Source organism: Athene noctua, chromosome 29, assembly GCF_965140245.1.
Source record: "Athene noctua chromosome 29, bAthNoc1.hap1.1, whole genome shotgun sequence".
Classification (NCBI taxonomy): Eukaryota; Metazoa; Chordata; class Aves; order Strigiformes; family Strigidae; genus Athene; species Athene noctua.
In genome coordinates this window covers 1,453,446-1,469,607 of record NC_134065.1, presented here as the reverse complement: position 1 = coordinate 1,469,607, position 16,162 = coordinate 1,453,446, and the positions used below count along the sequence as shown (strand labels likewise).

The 16,162-nt window shown below is 40.8% G+C and overlaps 1 protein-coding gene across 2 annotated transcripts in view; it reads right to left on the bottom strand.

Moving 5' to 3' along the window:
• ASH1L (ASH1 like histone lysine methyltransferase) overlaps positions 1-16,162 on the bottom strand; it is a 63,891-nt gene that overhangs the window by 19,018 nt on the left and 28,711 nt on the right. For both annotated transcript variants that reach the window (XM_074929287.1, XM_074929288.1), the window contains exons 5-9: positions 12,504-13,245; positions 11,200-11,379; positions 4,410-4,504; positions 1,705-1,778; positions 42-87 (exon numbers count right to left, since the gene is read on the bottom strand). In XM_074929287.1, the coding sequence (XP_074785388.1) occupies positions 42-87; positions 1,705-1,778; positions 4,410-4,504; positions 11,200-11,379; positions 12,504-13,245 (1,137 nt within the window). The remainder of the gene's footprint in view (positions 1-41; positions 88-1,704; positions 1,779-4,409; positions 4,505-11,199; positions 11,380-12,503; positions 13,246-16,162) is intronic.

Below are 16,162 nucleotides of genomic sequence, written 5' to 3'. Positions count from 1 at the left end.
ATTCCACAGTTAACACATTTTAGTAATAAGATTTTACTTACTAGAACGGATTTTTTTATAAAGTGGGACATCTGGCTTTTTATACAACTAAAAGGAAGAGAAAGAAAATTTTAATACATTGCATAAGTGCATCTGTTATTCAAAAGAATCAGGGAAATTATGTTCTGTACATATGTAAGTTTTGTAATCATTACTAGAAAATACATCTGCATTCTCTTCTTTAGGCTCAGACTACATTAGCAAATAGGTCAAAAGAAGTCCCCAAATAAGTAGAACTTAGGCTTAGTGAGTTAGCTGAGCAGTTTTTCTAACATATTGTTTCCCATCCTATCTGAACAGAGCAATATGGGTAACATACAATGGGGACAGACTATTCTGAACAATGCTGTTCTTTTCAATAATGAAGAGTAATTATTTAGATCTACTTTGGAGAAAGCATATTTGGTGAAATTGTGCCAACAATTAAAAAAGCAAAAAAGAAAATTTAAGGTGCTTATCAAAATGGTTGGTTGGTCTCAATGATCCTAGGGGTCTTTTGCAACCTAAATGATTCTGTGAAAACTGTGACTACAGGTAGGAGCCAAGAGAAATGCAGATTCATCTTCTAACTAGAGAAACTTCCTCTGCAGATGGAGATGACAAGAGGGAAAAGGGAAGCTTAGATCCCATTTCATAACTTCACATATATTCTATCCTTTCAAACAAGCTTTAAGGAGTAATTTCAAATTATTACATATTTCACACACATTTACTGCATTTAATAGCCTTCCCTCAATAACACATGTGGCAGACAGGCACTGGACAAAGCCCAGAATCTATACAACCATCGTACAAACAAAACTGCTCTGTAAGGGTTTTCAATAGTCTATGTAGATGTGGAAAATGTCAAGAAAATAGATAATATATATTTATTATTTATGTAATATTGAATAGGTAAGATAGGCAGATGCAAGTAATCTTCAATACATGGCAAGAAACTGTCCTCGGCTGAAATGTCAACAATGATCATTACTTTAAGATTAGATTTTGGTGGTATTACAAAGAGTAGCTGGAGCCACAACCATCTGGGAATTTGTCTTGCTCATTTACATGCTTAAGTTACATGTCTGAGAGCGCTTTCTTGCTGTAAAGCTGGGGAATGATTTACCCTCCAGCCTTAAATCCTGTGTTAAATCACTTGGTGGAAACTTCTCAGGGAAAAAAATATTCCTATTTTTAGGTTTGCACATATTTAAAGCTCTTTAAAAAGAATGAGACTGTTAAACAGTTTCTCTTCTTTCCTCAGTATGAAAATTTCAGCTTGCAAGTGAAAAATAAATTCCACTCTGCTGGGATTGATCCAAGAAAAATAAGGCCTGAAATTTCTCAGTGCTGTTGGCAGTACATCTGAATTCTCCTGAGGCATGTCTAAAACAAGATCATTGCAGAAAGCAGGCACACTACCAAAATAAAAGTCTGCAGCAAAATTAATGACTTTTTTCAGCAGAAAACCACAGGATTGCTATTTTGCAAGAGATGGAATAATGGAAATTGTTCACATTAAATACATATGCAAATCCCTTTCTTCCTCATACAGTGGCAGGAACAAGAATATTCATCAATACACAGGATATATCAACACAGCTTTCATGTAAGAATCCTGCTATTATCTTTCTAAGACTTCTGATCATAATCTTGGCAAACCAGTAACTTTTTATCTTGTACCTGATTGTGTTTCCACTGCCAGAGGATGTCGTAAGGCAGCTGGAAGTCAATTCTCTTTTGTCTGAGATACTTTCCTGAAACAAAAAGGTTTGTAAGTCACACACACTCATATTCGCATATCCCCAAGAGGAAAAAGAGCTGCTCCCAGGCACAAGGCCAAATTCTGACAGGGCCTCTCCATGTCTGAAAGTCAAAAAGGCAGAAGAGCAGAATCCTCCCAGAACATTTTGTTTGTTAGTGGCAAGCACAGGGAAGAGCCCTCCTTGATGTTATCTTCTGCATTCTACTCTGCTGTCACAGTCAGGTTTAAACCTTTATCGACAGGGAGGGAAGGTACAAGGTGCCTGGTGAGGCAGGTGGCAGAGCAGAGCTGCCTTCTGCGCTGATGATGATGGTCAGGGTGCCACTGAACTCCAACAGCCCCCTTCAACTCTTCAGAGCAGTGCCAGGAACCCAGAGGTGTTCACCCAGGAGGGGTCACTGAACGTGAGCTGCTGAAGGGACAACAGCAAATAACAGACAAATCTGAATACACTAAACACTAATAACCTCTGTGGAGAAACCTCCAAGTTGACACTTTCTCCTGAGCCTTTCTGCATACACACGAATACAGTGATTTAGCGCAGAGAACAAAACCTGCACGCTCAATTCATGCAAGCTGGTAAATCACAATATTGTACTCAGAGAAACTGAATTAGTTTTGAAAACAGCATCCAAGCCTGTTCCTGTGACCTTTACCAAAAGAGACCTAAGAACAAATTCAGACTTGGCAAACACATTCCTAAATGTTTCAGAAAGACTTCAGGATGATCTGTATTTTCAGCAATAACTGAAACTCATTTTAGATAGGAGTCACTATTTTCATTCCAGATTTTTTCTCTATTCTAGAATTTATTGTCACCTTTAATCTCTTCTCAAAAGAAGGAAACTGACCCATTACATACTTTGTTAATATAAGACCTGAGGTCTGACACAAGTGCTAGGTTAGTTCTAGCCAAGATTAAAATGTTCTCTTATCATTTTATTGGAATACCGTGTCACAGAATTGCAGCAAGAAGAGTGACTAAGGATGAGGTGTCAGTCCCATGTCTGATTTTCCCAGCTTTTCTAAATGTTAACAAGTGCCTTTATGTTCCTTCAGCAACAGTCTCTGGTTTCATGTAAATTCACACGCATACCCCCACTAGTGGAAAATAGAAATTGTAATGTTTTCCTTACAATTTACTCCTAAATCACTTTTCATTTTCAATGCTGTATTCATCCATAGCAGGTTCCAGGAAAGAGCTAAATCTGCTGGGAATTTGCTTTCACTTCTATGACCTCAGCAGGCAAAACAAAAGGCTCTTTCAGGTGCCCTGGCACCGTGCCTGGAGTGCATGGAAGGTCCAGCCCTCGTCAAGTGGGCACTAGTGCAGTCATCTGGCAGAGTCCTAAACCTCGGAACTCTGCTCTGCAGTTAAATCACTCTCCAGCTACCCAATACCGAGCAATCGAAGCAGCTTTATCTTCAGTGCGGGAGCTTGTTTGTGTCTGCTAGCACAAAGAAATGCGGCGTCGGGGCCTCGTCAAGAGAAAAGAGAACAGGATCGTGGCACTGCAAACTGAACCTGCGCATCCCGACAGATGGTTTGGTCACGCAACAGAGTTATATGACCCAATTCAAAAAGGAATTGAGCAAGGTCACATTTTTGAGAATTTAAATTAACACCTTCAGTTCTGAAACCTGTTTTGCAGTTTCTGATTCACACAGATCTGTCAAACTCTTTGCCTGCTGCTACCTCTCTGTGAAAGTCAATGTTGTCTATGGAGCAAAAAAGTTCAGTTAAAGAAGACAAACCAATTAAACATTTGTGTTTGATGGGACTAATATTCCTACTGAACAATGTAGAATTTCCCAAACTCTCTTTGCATGACAGTACTTGAAGTAAGAAATCACAGCATTATAAAAGCTGAAACAATTACATGAAAAATAAATCACTTTTGGTTTATCCTGAGAAATGACACGAACTGCAAAAACGTCAGTCTGGGAGTTCATGACCACCCTCTCCCAGCAGTCCAGTCCAGTGGGCTGGGTTTGTGAACAGCATCCTGGAAGCCCATGAGTTCTACATGCTCATGCTAGCCTTAGATTATGGCTCCTTCCTGCAGAAGGGAAAGAGACACCCCAAACCTCTTTTCTGTTCTACCTGAGATCTCAAAATGGAGCTGAAATAAAGACTTATGTAACAGCGAAGTTTTTCATTCTTCCTTGCTTTTATCCATGCTTAAAGACAAACATCATTAAGTGCATGAGGACAACAGGGAATTTATTATTGCATGCTTTGAGATATAACAAATGGTCAGAATTGTCTCTGGCTGTTCTACTGTAATATTAGTTTGAAAAGGAGACTATTGTACTGTATTTAAGCAAAAGTATTATGGCAGTTAAAGTAGGTTTTAAACTAGACTGGTATATTCTTATGGTAAACAAAAAATGAGAACAAAGTTCACGTAACAACAAAAAAAAGCCTCTCAAGTCAAACTTCTGCACTGAAGAACACAGACAAAGTTCATATGCTGAAAGCCATGAGTAACCTGGCAAGGTGATAAAATAAAAAGAGAAAAAAGGGAGAGAGGCAGAGATATTGTGAAGTCCAGAGCACTTCCATGTCACCTAAGTGTGATGCTTGTTTTCCAACAACTAAAAACACACATAAAGTACCCACCAACGTGAATAGGGGCTGGAAACAATCCATGCTCATGCTCTCCAGGAGTGTACTCCAGCTTTTCTTTCTTTAATTGTATAAGGCGGCTCTTTGGACTGTGGATGACAGTGGAAAAAAGAGGATCAGAACGAGCAACACCTGTCATTTGCAAAAAAACACATTTTCTTTTTTAATTAAGGCACGAATGTCTAGAACATCAGGCAAGAGAATAATAATAGAAATAGCCCAAAAAATTGATTTCCAGGCTGCTTGCCAAATACACTTATCACATCCATTTCAAAACTCATGATTTGATTTTTCTCTGTAATTACTATTCAGGCAACATCTAATGGGACAACATCAACTTTAAGTGCCTAGTATGTGATATATAATTAACAACTAAAAAAAAAAAAAAATAGAAGTTCAACAAATCTTATCTGTTGTTGCTTCCTTAGGTATTTGACACATTATACATGTATAGTGCCTGCTCTCCTAATCTGCTAAGAGTAAACCTTCATGTGCTACTCCTTTAGAAGGCTGTTGATCAAGAACAGAAATCAGAGTTAAAAAAGCAACGAGACACCCCCTTTACAGAAGGAAAAAATAGAAGTATGAAATAAGAATGGTTGTATGGGTCAGGCAGATGTCAAACCACTCAGCTCAGTAACCTGACTTTTACAAACATCTCCTTTGGCTACCGACAAACTATGGAAAGAAAAAACTGATGTGGTTATATTTAGTACTGCAGCCCGGCAACATTCAGGAAAGATTTCTAAACATTAGATATACCGAAGATTAAAATTATATTGAAGCCTGTTCAAGTTTACTGATGTTTTTTAAGGGATTTATTTTAATAACTGGACATACAACTGAAAGCTGACTCAATAAAATTGTGATATTCTTGTTTAACTAGTGAATGGAAAACGCAAGTTCAAAACAAATGTTGAGATACAGATATCAACAACTGGAAATAATCACTGAAGGTCAGAAACAGAACTGATGGATGGCAATAATTTGTAGTTCATATATTCTTCTAGTCCTTTCTGGATTTCTGGTACTTAACTGCACAAGTGTAACAAATTTTAGATAGTGAAATAAAAGCTAAGGCGTATTGCTGAAATGAGGGCTCCGTTGAGCTACATGCTGTATATACTCTTCTTTGAACAATTCTCCTTTTAACAGTTATACAGCAAGGCTCTAATTATGATACACTTGCATTTAACTTAATGTATACAGGTGGACACAGAGCTGTCCTAATCAAAAGCCTGTAATGTTCTCTCAAACAATAATGGCTATGGTTTTTAAATATTATGACCCTCTGTTTACTGATGGTAGGAATTAATTTCATTTGCTTTGACAAACAGACAGCTCTGTTGCCCATCAGGCAAAAATTACATTCTAGAGACGATTAAACACCCCCCACCCCCATCTTCTATCCTTCCAAGTTGTGCTGCGCTGACTCACTAAGACTTGCAAAGAAAAGCCATAGAATAACTATGGAAAGCAAGTTCTTATCAAAAGGAAATAGAAAGGTGTTCTGCAAAGGCAAAGTGTGAACCTCCATTTCCAGGAGGCAAACAAATCCTTAAACCAAAGGCAGAGGAAAAAAGGAAAAACATTCAATAGAAGTGACTTAATTGAGGCCAAATGTGCACCATTTAACGCACACTTATTCAGTGTAAAGGAAGCCAATGGAAAAATAAATTGTGGTAAATAAACTGCAAGGAGGAAACCAGCGTGGAAAGGAAATGCAGAAGGCAATTATCTAAACACACAAAATATAACATTAATTTCTTCAGGCACTGCAGACACACCCATCTCAGACTCAGTCACAGAGAACACTGGGAAAAGCACCTACTCTGTTTTCCTTCCAAACACAGTGATGAAGTATTGTTAGAGGCATGTAAAAAACTTTTAGGACAAATCAGTAAGCTGAACAAAGGCCATCAATACTTCAGGGACTTCAGAAGGAAAGGCTGAGATGTCAAAATAAAGCGTAATTACTCATACGAAAAGGGACTATACTAAAATAATAAGTATAAAGAATACATGGAGTTTTAGAAACATAAATACCATGCAAAAAAAGCCTCATGAATTCAAGGCCTCTCTACACTATCAAGAAAAGGTCTGTATTAACAGGCCCACATATTCCCACTAGGCAGATGAGCTATTTTAGGCTGGAGTTTCTGAGCACGCAATAAAGGTTCTGGTTTTGTGTTTAGCTGCTGTCTCTCGGAGCAGACCTCTCCCATGCACTTTGCTGAGGCATGCCCAGAGCCTTGCAGAAGCTTAAATTCGGTGTCAGGGCCCCAAGCACCACTAACACGCCCTTACAACCCTGATCAGCCTCACGGGGGGCTTCCACCCACACCCTCTGCCCATGGTCCCTGCAGATCCATTTATGCTCAAGCCCTGGACTACCTCGTGGGTGCACTTATGTCCAGCTCAGCCACAGCCACGGGATCTGGTGGCTGAGCCACGCACTGGCTTCCTGGCTTGACCCTGGACCTGCCTGGCAATCCCGGACTGTGTCTGACAGACTGTGTCTGACCCCAGTTACCATCACTAGACCTGATCCTGACTTGCAGACTGACTGCCCCGCTTAACCTTGGCCTGCTCTGGCCATCGGGCTCTTGGCTGACGCTGGGTACTGCTGCCTGGTCTGTGCGACTCGCCTCACCCGGGGCTCTGGGAGTGACAGTAGGTTGCCTTTGCTGCTGCTCAGATCACATTCTGTTCATGTCATTTTTAAACTAAAGCTTGAACACTTACTAGCTAGATACACCTCCCTACAGATGGCACAGGTTGCAGGAATTCCCAGGATTAAACTGATTGTCCTCGCAGCCTCCTAGGATCAGCCAACTCTGCGCTGCTATCAAGGCCAAGTACAGCTCATTTTTGCACCATGCTCTTTAAGATGTTTCTCTCAATAAGCAGATACAATGATTGTTGCAGCTGAAAAGCAAAGTATCTCTCCAGAAAGCCAGGGTCACTCTCTCCCCTTTTCAAGCAAGCCAGGTAGAATAGGGTGAGACCTCACCAACAATCCCAGAGAAACGATACCTTCTAACCTTTCAGGTTAGCATACTTTCAACAGTAAATCGGAGGATTAAATTTCTGATCATTTCACAGACTGAAACATAAGCCTGGCTAGATAAAAACGGCTTTCCTCTCTATAATCCACTGCCTAAAGTTGCTTGGTTCAGTTTCTGTAGGGACAAATTTAAAACACACGTTTTGTAAATGGTCCACTTACCAACAATAGACCAAACTGGCCTCTCTTTGCAAACTCCCGTTAACAGAGCAATAGCAAGTGAATTTTTTGCTGAAGATGAAAACATTTTCTACAACTCTCTGCAAAGGCTGAAGGTCAGGCTTAGTCTCAGAATGTCAGTCTAAAGGCAAATTAAGAAGGGAACAAAGACCAGAACCACAGTCTTCTTCCCTGTACCTTTATTTCTCTCCATCCTGCTCCTTCATTTCTTTCTGATACCATGTTCTGTTTCAGTTCCCCCTCTCCAGCTTCTAGTGTCTTCTCCCTACACTCTAACCACGTTGGCTGGGATTAGTTCTCTGGGGGATGCACAATTACATTTTTGAGGCATGGAGCCCAATTTTCTCTCTCGGACCATAGTCTGACAAGCATTTTAAGCTGGCTTTGATGCTCCCCACCTTGTGCTGGCATAACTGTTGGTATGACTGCAAGCTTAACTGCACCAGGAAACCTACCACACAAGGTTAGATTTTATCTGAATCACAATCCCAGCCTGGTTCGGTTGCCCTGGTGATCGTGGTGGGGCAAAGGAAGGGACAGCACAGGAATAGGTATAAGCCACAAAGGTGAGGAGAAAGTAAAGCTGATTCTTTTAGTGCAGTGTTAGCTTATGCCAACTTAAAGCATTTGCTGAACTGCAATTCACTGGCAGTTCATTTGCACTGTCATTTCAGTTCAGCTGCTGATTTTTCAATAGGTTTGTTTCTAAAATGTTCCCTTACCTACTCTGAGTCACCCTGCAGCTTCACAAACTCAAACATCAGCAAAATGGAGGCCCTGTAAGAGCAATGTGCCTATCACGTGGGAACACGGCCCAGAAGAGCCACAGGCCTGCACTAAGCTACACTTCCCGTGCAAGCCCAGTCTTTGACCAGCTGTTGATACCTAACGACCAGGCAAGTGCAGTTCAGCGTGGATCACAGCAAGTTTCATAGATTACACTTTTGTAATGAGGACTCATATTTTTTATATTATTATTACCAATAAAAATAATCTAGTATATAAAAATTTTATTTCCCTAAACAGTATACAACATTTTAACTGATTACAAATTTACTAATGATTATTAAATTTCTTTGGTGAACTCGACTTTGTACTCCGCTAGGAAAGCCACTGATGGCTAAACAGATAGTGACTCCTGCACAAAATCTTCCTTTGTTTTCAAAGCTGCAGCCTCGTGCAACCATGCACTGAACTTCTCTTCAGTAAAAGATCGGTATAATTCTTCCAGGGGGAGCTGAGGATTCTGGAAAACTCATGTGGAGGTTAATGTCAGAGCAGCTATGCTGTCTACAAAATTACATTCAGAAACTGAGGAAGAACTGAGACTGTCTCCAGAAACCATTCCTTTTATTCTTAATTCATTTGCAAGGAATCAAAATCTGAGCTTTCCTCACTGTGTTTTAATAAAGTTTCTCGACCAAGGTGAGCTGGAGTGAAATCCCGTTGAGGCAAATTGCACAACTCAAGTAGCTGCAGAGAAATAATGCAGACTTTTCTCTTTTAACAATAGACTAAAACTGGCAATGACAGGACAAATGTTTTCCGTGCTGTTGTTTAGCAGTTGGATGTGACAGATGTAGAGGGAGGCTGTAAATTGTAACAGTAAACCTCAGTAAAACCTTCACTACTTTGTACGTTCTAATAACATTTAGGAATTATTTAAGAAAGATGCAGTTGAGTAGGAAAATGGGCTTTAAGTCAAAGTGTCTGCAATTGAACACTGCAAACAGAAATACAGAAAAACACTGCGTACAACACTCACTAATAGAGAATGCAGAGATTGTTTTAAGGGAAACAGTGATTAACACTTAACTGTACCATCACTAGAGGGTGCCGTAGGACCACAGAGTTGAGTTTTTGTTCTCAACTAAAATCACGTTCTCATATCCATACAGCAGGAAGTTATATAAATAATGGAATAACAACATGAACTTCTGCTCTCCTCTTGCACTGACATACATCTGACTGTGCAGCAGAACTGGAACAGCAAGCTAAATCAGCAGAAAATTTAATTATTAAAAAAGTGACTATTGTGCTGCTGATTTTAGTTTGCTGAACCAACTTAGTACAGAAGTGACCCAGTGCCAGCAGGAAGGAATGGTGAGATCAGCCCTAAATCGAGATGGCCACAGTTCTGTCCTTGCCCAGCTGTGCATTTCCATGCCTTGTTCCAGTATGAAGAGTTCAAAACAACCATACAGAGGTAGTTCAGATTGTGTCGGCACCATTTGCTTCCTTGGAAGGGTAAAGTTTCCTCAGTGTTCTTAGCAGCTCATCACAAACATCAGTATCAGTGCAAGGGAAGAACTCAGCATGTGGAGCAACAGGCAAAGGGGAAGACCAAATCAGACCTCTAAGCTTCCAGGAAACTGCAACACAAAATGTGATGGGAGAAGGAGGGTTGTTAAGTCGAGCTCAGCTTTGTCGTGGCCCTCTCCAGAGTGGTGAACTTGATTCCATCATCATCCACAATACCTAGAGTTGCTCCCTTGGCTGACTAGGACTGACAATGTAACTAACATTTTATAATAAAGAAAAAGAGAAGACTCTTAGGTCCTCCCCTAAGGCAAGAGACCTAATTTTTATGATACAATATTTGAATGTTGCATGACTGTGTGTATACCAGTGACAGACCATTCAGATGGCAAAAACTGTAGCACATCTGCTTTCAAACTAATAGAAACATAAGCAGTTTCACTTTGATCAGACCTAGATCTTTGTTTCTTCCTTAGTCTTAATCTTTTCATTGATGCCTTCATTGTACTATGAGAAGAGAACACACCAGCAGTTGATAAACTATACTAGCAGTCTCCTGGTGGTCTCTGTGACATTTTAAAGTGGTCTACAACAGAGCGAGAAGGTGCCAAATTTTCTCGCTTTTTAACTTGTCAGATCGTATTAGAAGAGAAGTGCAAATTATTGACTTCAACACATTTGTTCAAATAGCTGCAGAAAGCGTACATAACTACAAAAGGAAGCAGAAGTGGGCTGGTTATGAGAAATGGGAGACATCCACGTTGGAAAAAAAATAAAAGAATGCTGGATTGTTACTCTAAACATCTCACAGAAAACTAAGGAGATGAACTTCACTTAACTGTGAAATGAAAAGGGTGCATATCTGAAATTCTTGCACACAAAAGATGACCAGTTGTCATCATTCAGTCAATAAAAATAGAAACCTAACGGCTCCTTTTATGTAGACACTGTGCTCGGTACCTGAACACCTCAAGCTCTCCCAGCACTTTTACTGCCATCATCATTAAGGTTGCTGAATGAAGCTCTCTTATCTTCTTCAAGGTTGATAATCAGAAACACCTTCAGATTGCTCAAGGCTGCTTTCTGACCGGGGTTACATTTTAAATCTTCTCTGGGTCAGATTCTGATAATTATCATGCATGTAATTTTTCACAGGCTTGAATTAAGTTGACGGTTTTATTTCAGCTACTCATTAGTAGCAGCTCTTTATGGCTCTAGTTAAAAAGAGACAGCTTCCACTGCAATATCAGACAGCAGCTTTTCAGTGGTATTACTTACTCTGTTGTTTTGTACACATCAGAGTAGAGCCCTGCCTTCTGGTACTTCTTCTTTGGGGGTCGAGGGGCTTTTTTCTCACGCTGGGCTAGAGAAGGCAAAGGCTGTTCAGTGTTTTCAGATTCATGTGGTTTCCCAAGGGCATCGTGTGGACTGGGAGGTTCAGCTACTGTCTCAGAAAAACTGGAAGAAAAAGTAAAGATTAAAGATTATCTTACCATAAAGTTTATCTTACCATATTTCATTATTCCTCCCTATAATCTGGTCAGCAGAAAAAAAAAAAAGGTCCATGTTTCTGAATTACTACATGTCTTGGCTATTTAAAAAAAAGCAATTGAATGATCATAGCCAAGTGGTGGTTAAGCATAATCATAAGGAACGTACAATCTTTTTATAGTAATGTTATTATTAATTATTACAAAAAGAATGTTGTTTGTACTTCTAAAGTTTATCCCTTGGAGCCTCGGTTGAGTAATTTAGAAGGTGGTTTATGTTATCTGCTTTTGTACTCTAAAAATAGCATGTGGTAAACCTTCTCTTAGCCTTCAGGAGAGCCATACAATACAACCTCTGAACATGTGGTTCCAGCACCATTCGGTGACTCTAAATGCCTGTATTTATTTCTGAACACAAATGGATGGGTTTTTTTCAGAACTATTCTGAAAATACACAAAGGAAGACTTCTGGAAGAGTTTGATCTGTTCGTATTGATGACTTTGGGGATAAGCCTGTGAAGATTAGACCATAGACTGATTTCTGGTGTGGTCCTTTACTAGCCAGCCATCACACAGGCACACATGTTAACTCCCCCTTGCTGCTTTGGTTTTACTCTTTATTTGCTGTATATGAACTGATCCTACCTGACATTCTGTGTTGCTTGTAAGTGTTTGTAATGCATACAGGTGACACTTTCAGATTCTCACTGCACATGTAACTCTTAAAAGTTCCTTCTTCTGCCCAGGATGAAGGAACAATCTTTGCTATAATATCTCATCAGTAAACCTGGTACCAGCTTGTTAAAAGTATTCTTCACCAAGATAACCATAAAACTTGCTTCACTTGAGACACAAGCACAAACCCAAAAGTTTTAGATTGCCTGAGGTTCTACTGTGTTTTGGGGTGTGTTCAGTAACTTAGGAAGACCTTAAGCACACTGAAAACTGACATTTTGGTTCCCTCTAAACTGAACTCCTTAATAAAAACAAATGTAACAAGCAGAGCTCATTAGAGTAGGATTCTGTCATGGATTGAAATGTTATAAAATCAATAATGACTACACTGAGGGTACAAAATTCTAAGGGAATTACCTCTTATTGCTCTCCTGCTCATCTTCTGGCAAAGGCTTCTGTCGTTTCCTGGCCTGTTCTTCTGCAAGCCACCTCTTTCTCTTCCAGCCTTTTCGATGATCTGTATTCAAGTTCACACTTTGCACTACGGCTTCAATCACATCTGTGATGGTATCAGGTCCAAGGTGTAAGGGACTGCTGCTTTCTTCTCTTTTATCTAACTCCTGACTGACCAGTCGGGCTGCCTGGAAAGCTTGCATTGAAACGACAGCCTGCATCGGGTATTTCCGAGGCCTACCTGGCCTGCGCTTCACAAAATTATTCCCTGTCCGTGACTGCCTTTGCAGCTTTTTGGCTTTCAGAATTTTATTGACGTGGTCAAGATTTTTTTTTGTTGCCAAGATCTTGTTATAATTGCACATTTTCCTAGCTTGTCGCTGCATGGCTTCAACCACGCTTCTCTTGAGGTGATGTGGGGAGTAGCTGTTTGGCAGTCTGTCTGACAGGAGTGAGATACTATCGCTGCAGGAGCTGCTGGGAATTGCTGGAGCCACGAGGCTGTCCTGTTTCCCCAGACCTCTCTCCCTATTGTGGTTTCGAGCAGGACTAGCTGATGGTGGAACGGACACGTTAGCAATGACTGCTTCTAAGGTTTTGTCCAAAGTAGCCTGGCCTTCGTGCTGTGCCATGCGCTGCAGTAAGCTATCCACTGATTCCTCAACTGCAGGGGCCAGCCTGGCTCCCCGGGCGGGTACCCCGATCACTGAAACACAAACAAAAATACATACACTGAAACAGACCTGAGATATAATCAAACAAAGCTGGAATTAAAATAGAAACCCAGAATCATTCCGGTTAGAAAAGCCCCTCGGGATCAGCGAGTCCAACCCTCAGCCCGACTCTACAAAGTTCTCCCCTACCCCACATCCCCCCACAGCTCATCCCAACGGCCCTGAAACCCCCCCAGGGATGGGGACTCCCCCCTCCCTGGGCAGCCTGTTCCGCTCTCTGACCACTCTTGCTGGGAAACATTTTCTCCTCCTGCCCAGCCTGACCCTCCCCTGGGGCAGTTTCCAGCCGTTCCCTCTTGTCCTGTCCCTGATCCCCTGGGAGCAGAGCCCAGCCCCAGCCTCTCTGCAATGTCCCGTCAGGAGCTGCAGAGAGGGATGAGGGCTGCCCTCAGCCTCCTCCTCCTCACACTGAACACTCCCAGCTCCTTCCCTGCCTCCTCACAGGATTGATTCTCCAGCCCTTCCCCAGCCTCGCTGCCCTCCTCTGCCCTCGCTCCAGCCCCTCGAGATCTCTCTGGGATTGAGGTGCCCAAACCTGGACACAACCCTCCAGGTGTGGCCTCCCCAGGGCAGAGCACAGGGGGACTGTCACCTCCCTGCTCCTGCTGGTCACACTAGTGCTGATACAAGCCAGGATGCCGTTGGCTTTCTTGGCCACCCGGGCACACTGCTGGCTCCTGTTCAGCTGCTTGTCACTGAGAACCCCCAGACCCTTCTCTCCCAGACAGCTCCAGCCACCCCTCCCCGAGCCTGTGGCCATGCAGGGGGTGGCTGTGGCCCAAGTGCCTTGTTGAAGCTCATACAATAGCTGCACAGACTGACTGCCTTTTAGATCCTGTAATTGCTTGGAATGTTCAACAACAAGACACCAACCTCTGTAACACACGTTCTAACGGGAAAGGGACACAGCGATGCAACTAAGCCCAAAGTCTAAATTTTATATCATCACTTTTAACATACAATTATTTTCTCTTTATTCACATGCAGTCCCCTGCTTCTAATAGCAAAGAGCAGTAAGGACATTCCCTGTGTACAGTCTAGAACTCTTCTCAAGCCTTTTTTTCTATTTAACACTAAAAGTAAGAAGCCCTCTGCACACAGAAAAATTAAATACCAATAAAAAAAATGGAGCAATACTTGAAACATTTTTAAACTAATTTTTCTTTTTTGTCATTTGGAAGTACTGAAACAACTTTTTCATTGCTCTTGCAGTTTCTTTATCAAAAATACAAACATAATGATGACAGAATAGATTGCAATAAAGTACAGGCTCGGATAAAGGTAAATCAAAATATCTGGACAAAAGTGAAACTCTGATTTACACACAAAGTGAAGTTAGATCTCACTTTTTAAACTAAATGTTATAAGCTTTAGAGCTGCAGACGAATATGTGAAAAAAGAGAATTTCCAGGTCAACCATATAGATTATGCCGTATTAAAAAGGGATTTGTTCCAAACTAAGAGCTTCCCAAAGCTGCCCTGCTGGTTCTTAGTGATAACATTTAATCAGAAGAAACCCTGTTCTTTCTGGAATAAAATGGATGCTGTTTTCTCATAAATGTATCACAATTGTCCGTTAGCATTTACAAAATGTTACTGTAATTGCAGCCAATTATATAGATTAGATCTACTTAAACTAGTGGGTCCTAGGCTGTAGACTGAAGAGCATGTACTAGTGTAAAGGTAACTGTTAAAGGGAAGACAACAAAATGTTTTTATAAAAGGGTTTCTGTCACTTGACAGGAGGGAAATTATGCATTTGCTGACAAAGATAAAGCACAAACAGTTTAAAATAAGTATTTTGTAGTCCTAGTGCTCACTAGTCCAAGTGTGGTGGTACTCTGAAGAAATGTATTCCTCATTAAGATTCCAAAGTCATGAATTTGTTAAGTGCAAATGAAAACATGCTTCAGAGAGTGCACAATTTAAAGAAGGAATCGTCAACATAACAAGTTCTAAAAATCCTCCTGTCAATGTTCTTACAGGGTGAAAAATGAACAGAGAAACAGTGGTTGGGTCACTGCTGTAAGCCTAACTATAATCACTTGGAAAACCTAGCAAGCTGAACAACTCTCAAAGAACTGGAAGGATTTACACTTTCAATTCTAGATGAAATAATAAAGATAAATTACCCTTTGTTTTCTTATGGTCTTTAAATACACATCAGGATGGAGCTGAGGGCTTCTCAGACAAACACAGTCTGTTTAGCACGGTGAGCTCTGTAAACAGCTGCACCATCCAGTGATAACCAAACTATAATACACAACACTTTTGACCACAATGTCTAATGGATGTCCTTGAACTAGAGTTTCTGTTTGGAAACTGATCCAAAAAGGATGGCACAACTGAAGGCTGTGATCCCCAAAACAGCTGCAGCCCTGGTCAGGCACACTTGTAGCCCTTGGTAACAAAGCAGCTCTCTGACAAATGCACTGAAATCCCACATGCATTCCAGATCTACAGAAAATATAACAAAGACTGGTCTTTTCAACTGCATCATCAGTTTGATGACTTTGAAGTTGATAAACTTGTGATTCATTTCATTCCTATGCTCTCCTGCACAAAATACGCCTGAGCTTTTAACACCTTCCTATACACAGACTTACACTGATTGCAGTTGCCCCTTTAAAATAAGTAAAAGAAAGGTTGACAACAGAGAAGAAAAAGAGAGAACACTTCTTCACTGCAGATGCCTTTCGTTAGCATATGCTGAATAAAGCGTCTGTTGCAAATATCTGTTTAAAGGGAGGAGGAAATAGTTTTGGCACATTCTTCCTACATGGAAATCGTAACTAGTTCTGTAAGTACCAACCCTAAGGATGTTTACTACAAATGTGCAATCAACTTCAGTGTGTACAAATGTTTGAATTCTGCTAACAGGAGTTCTTT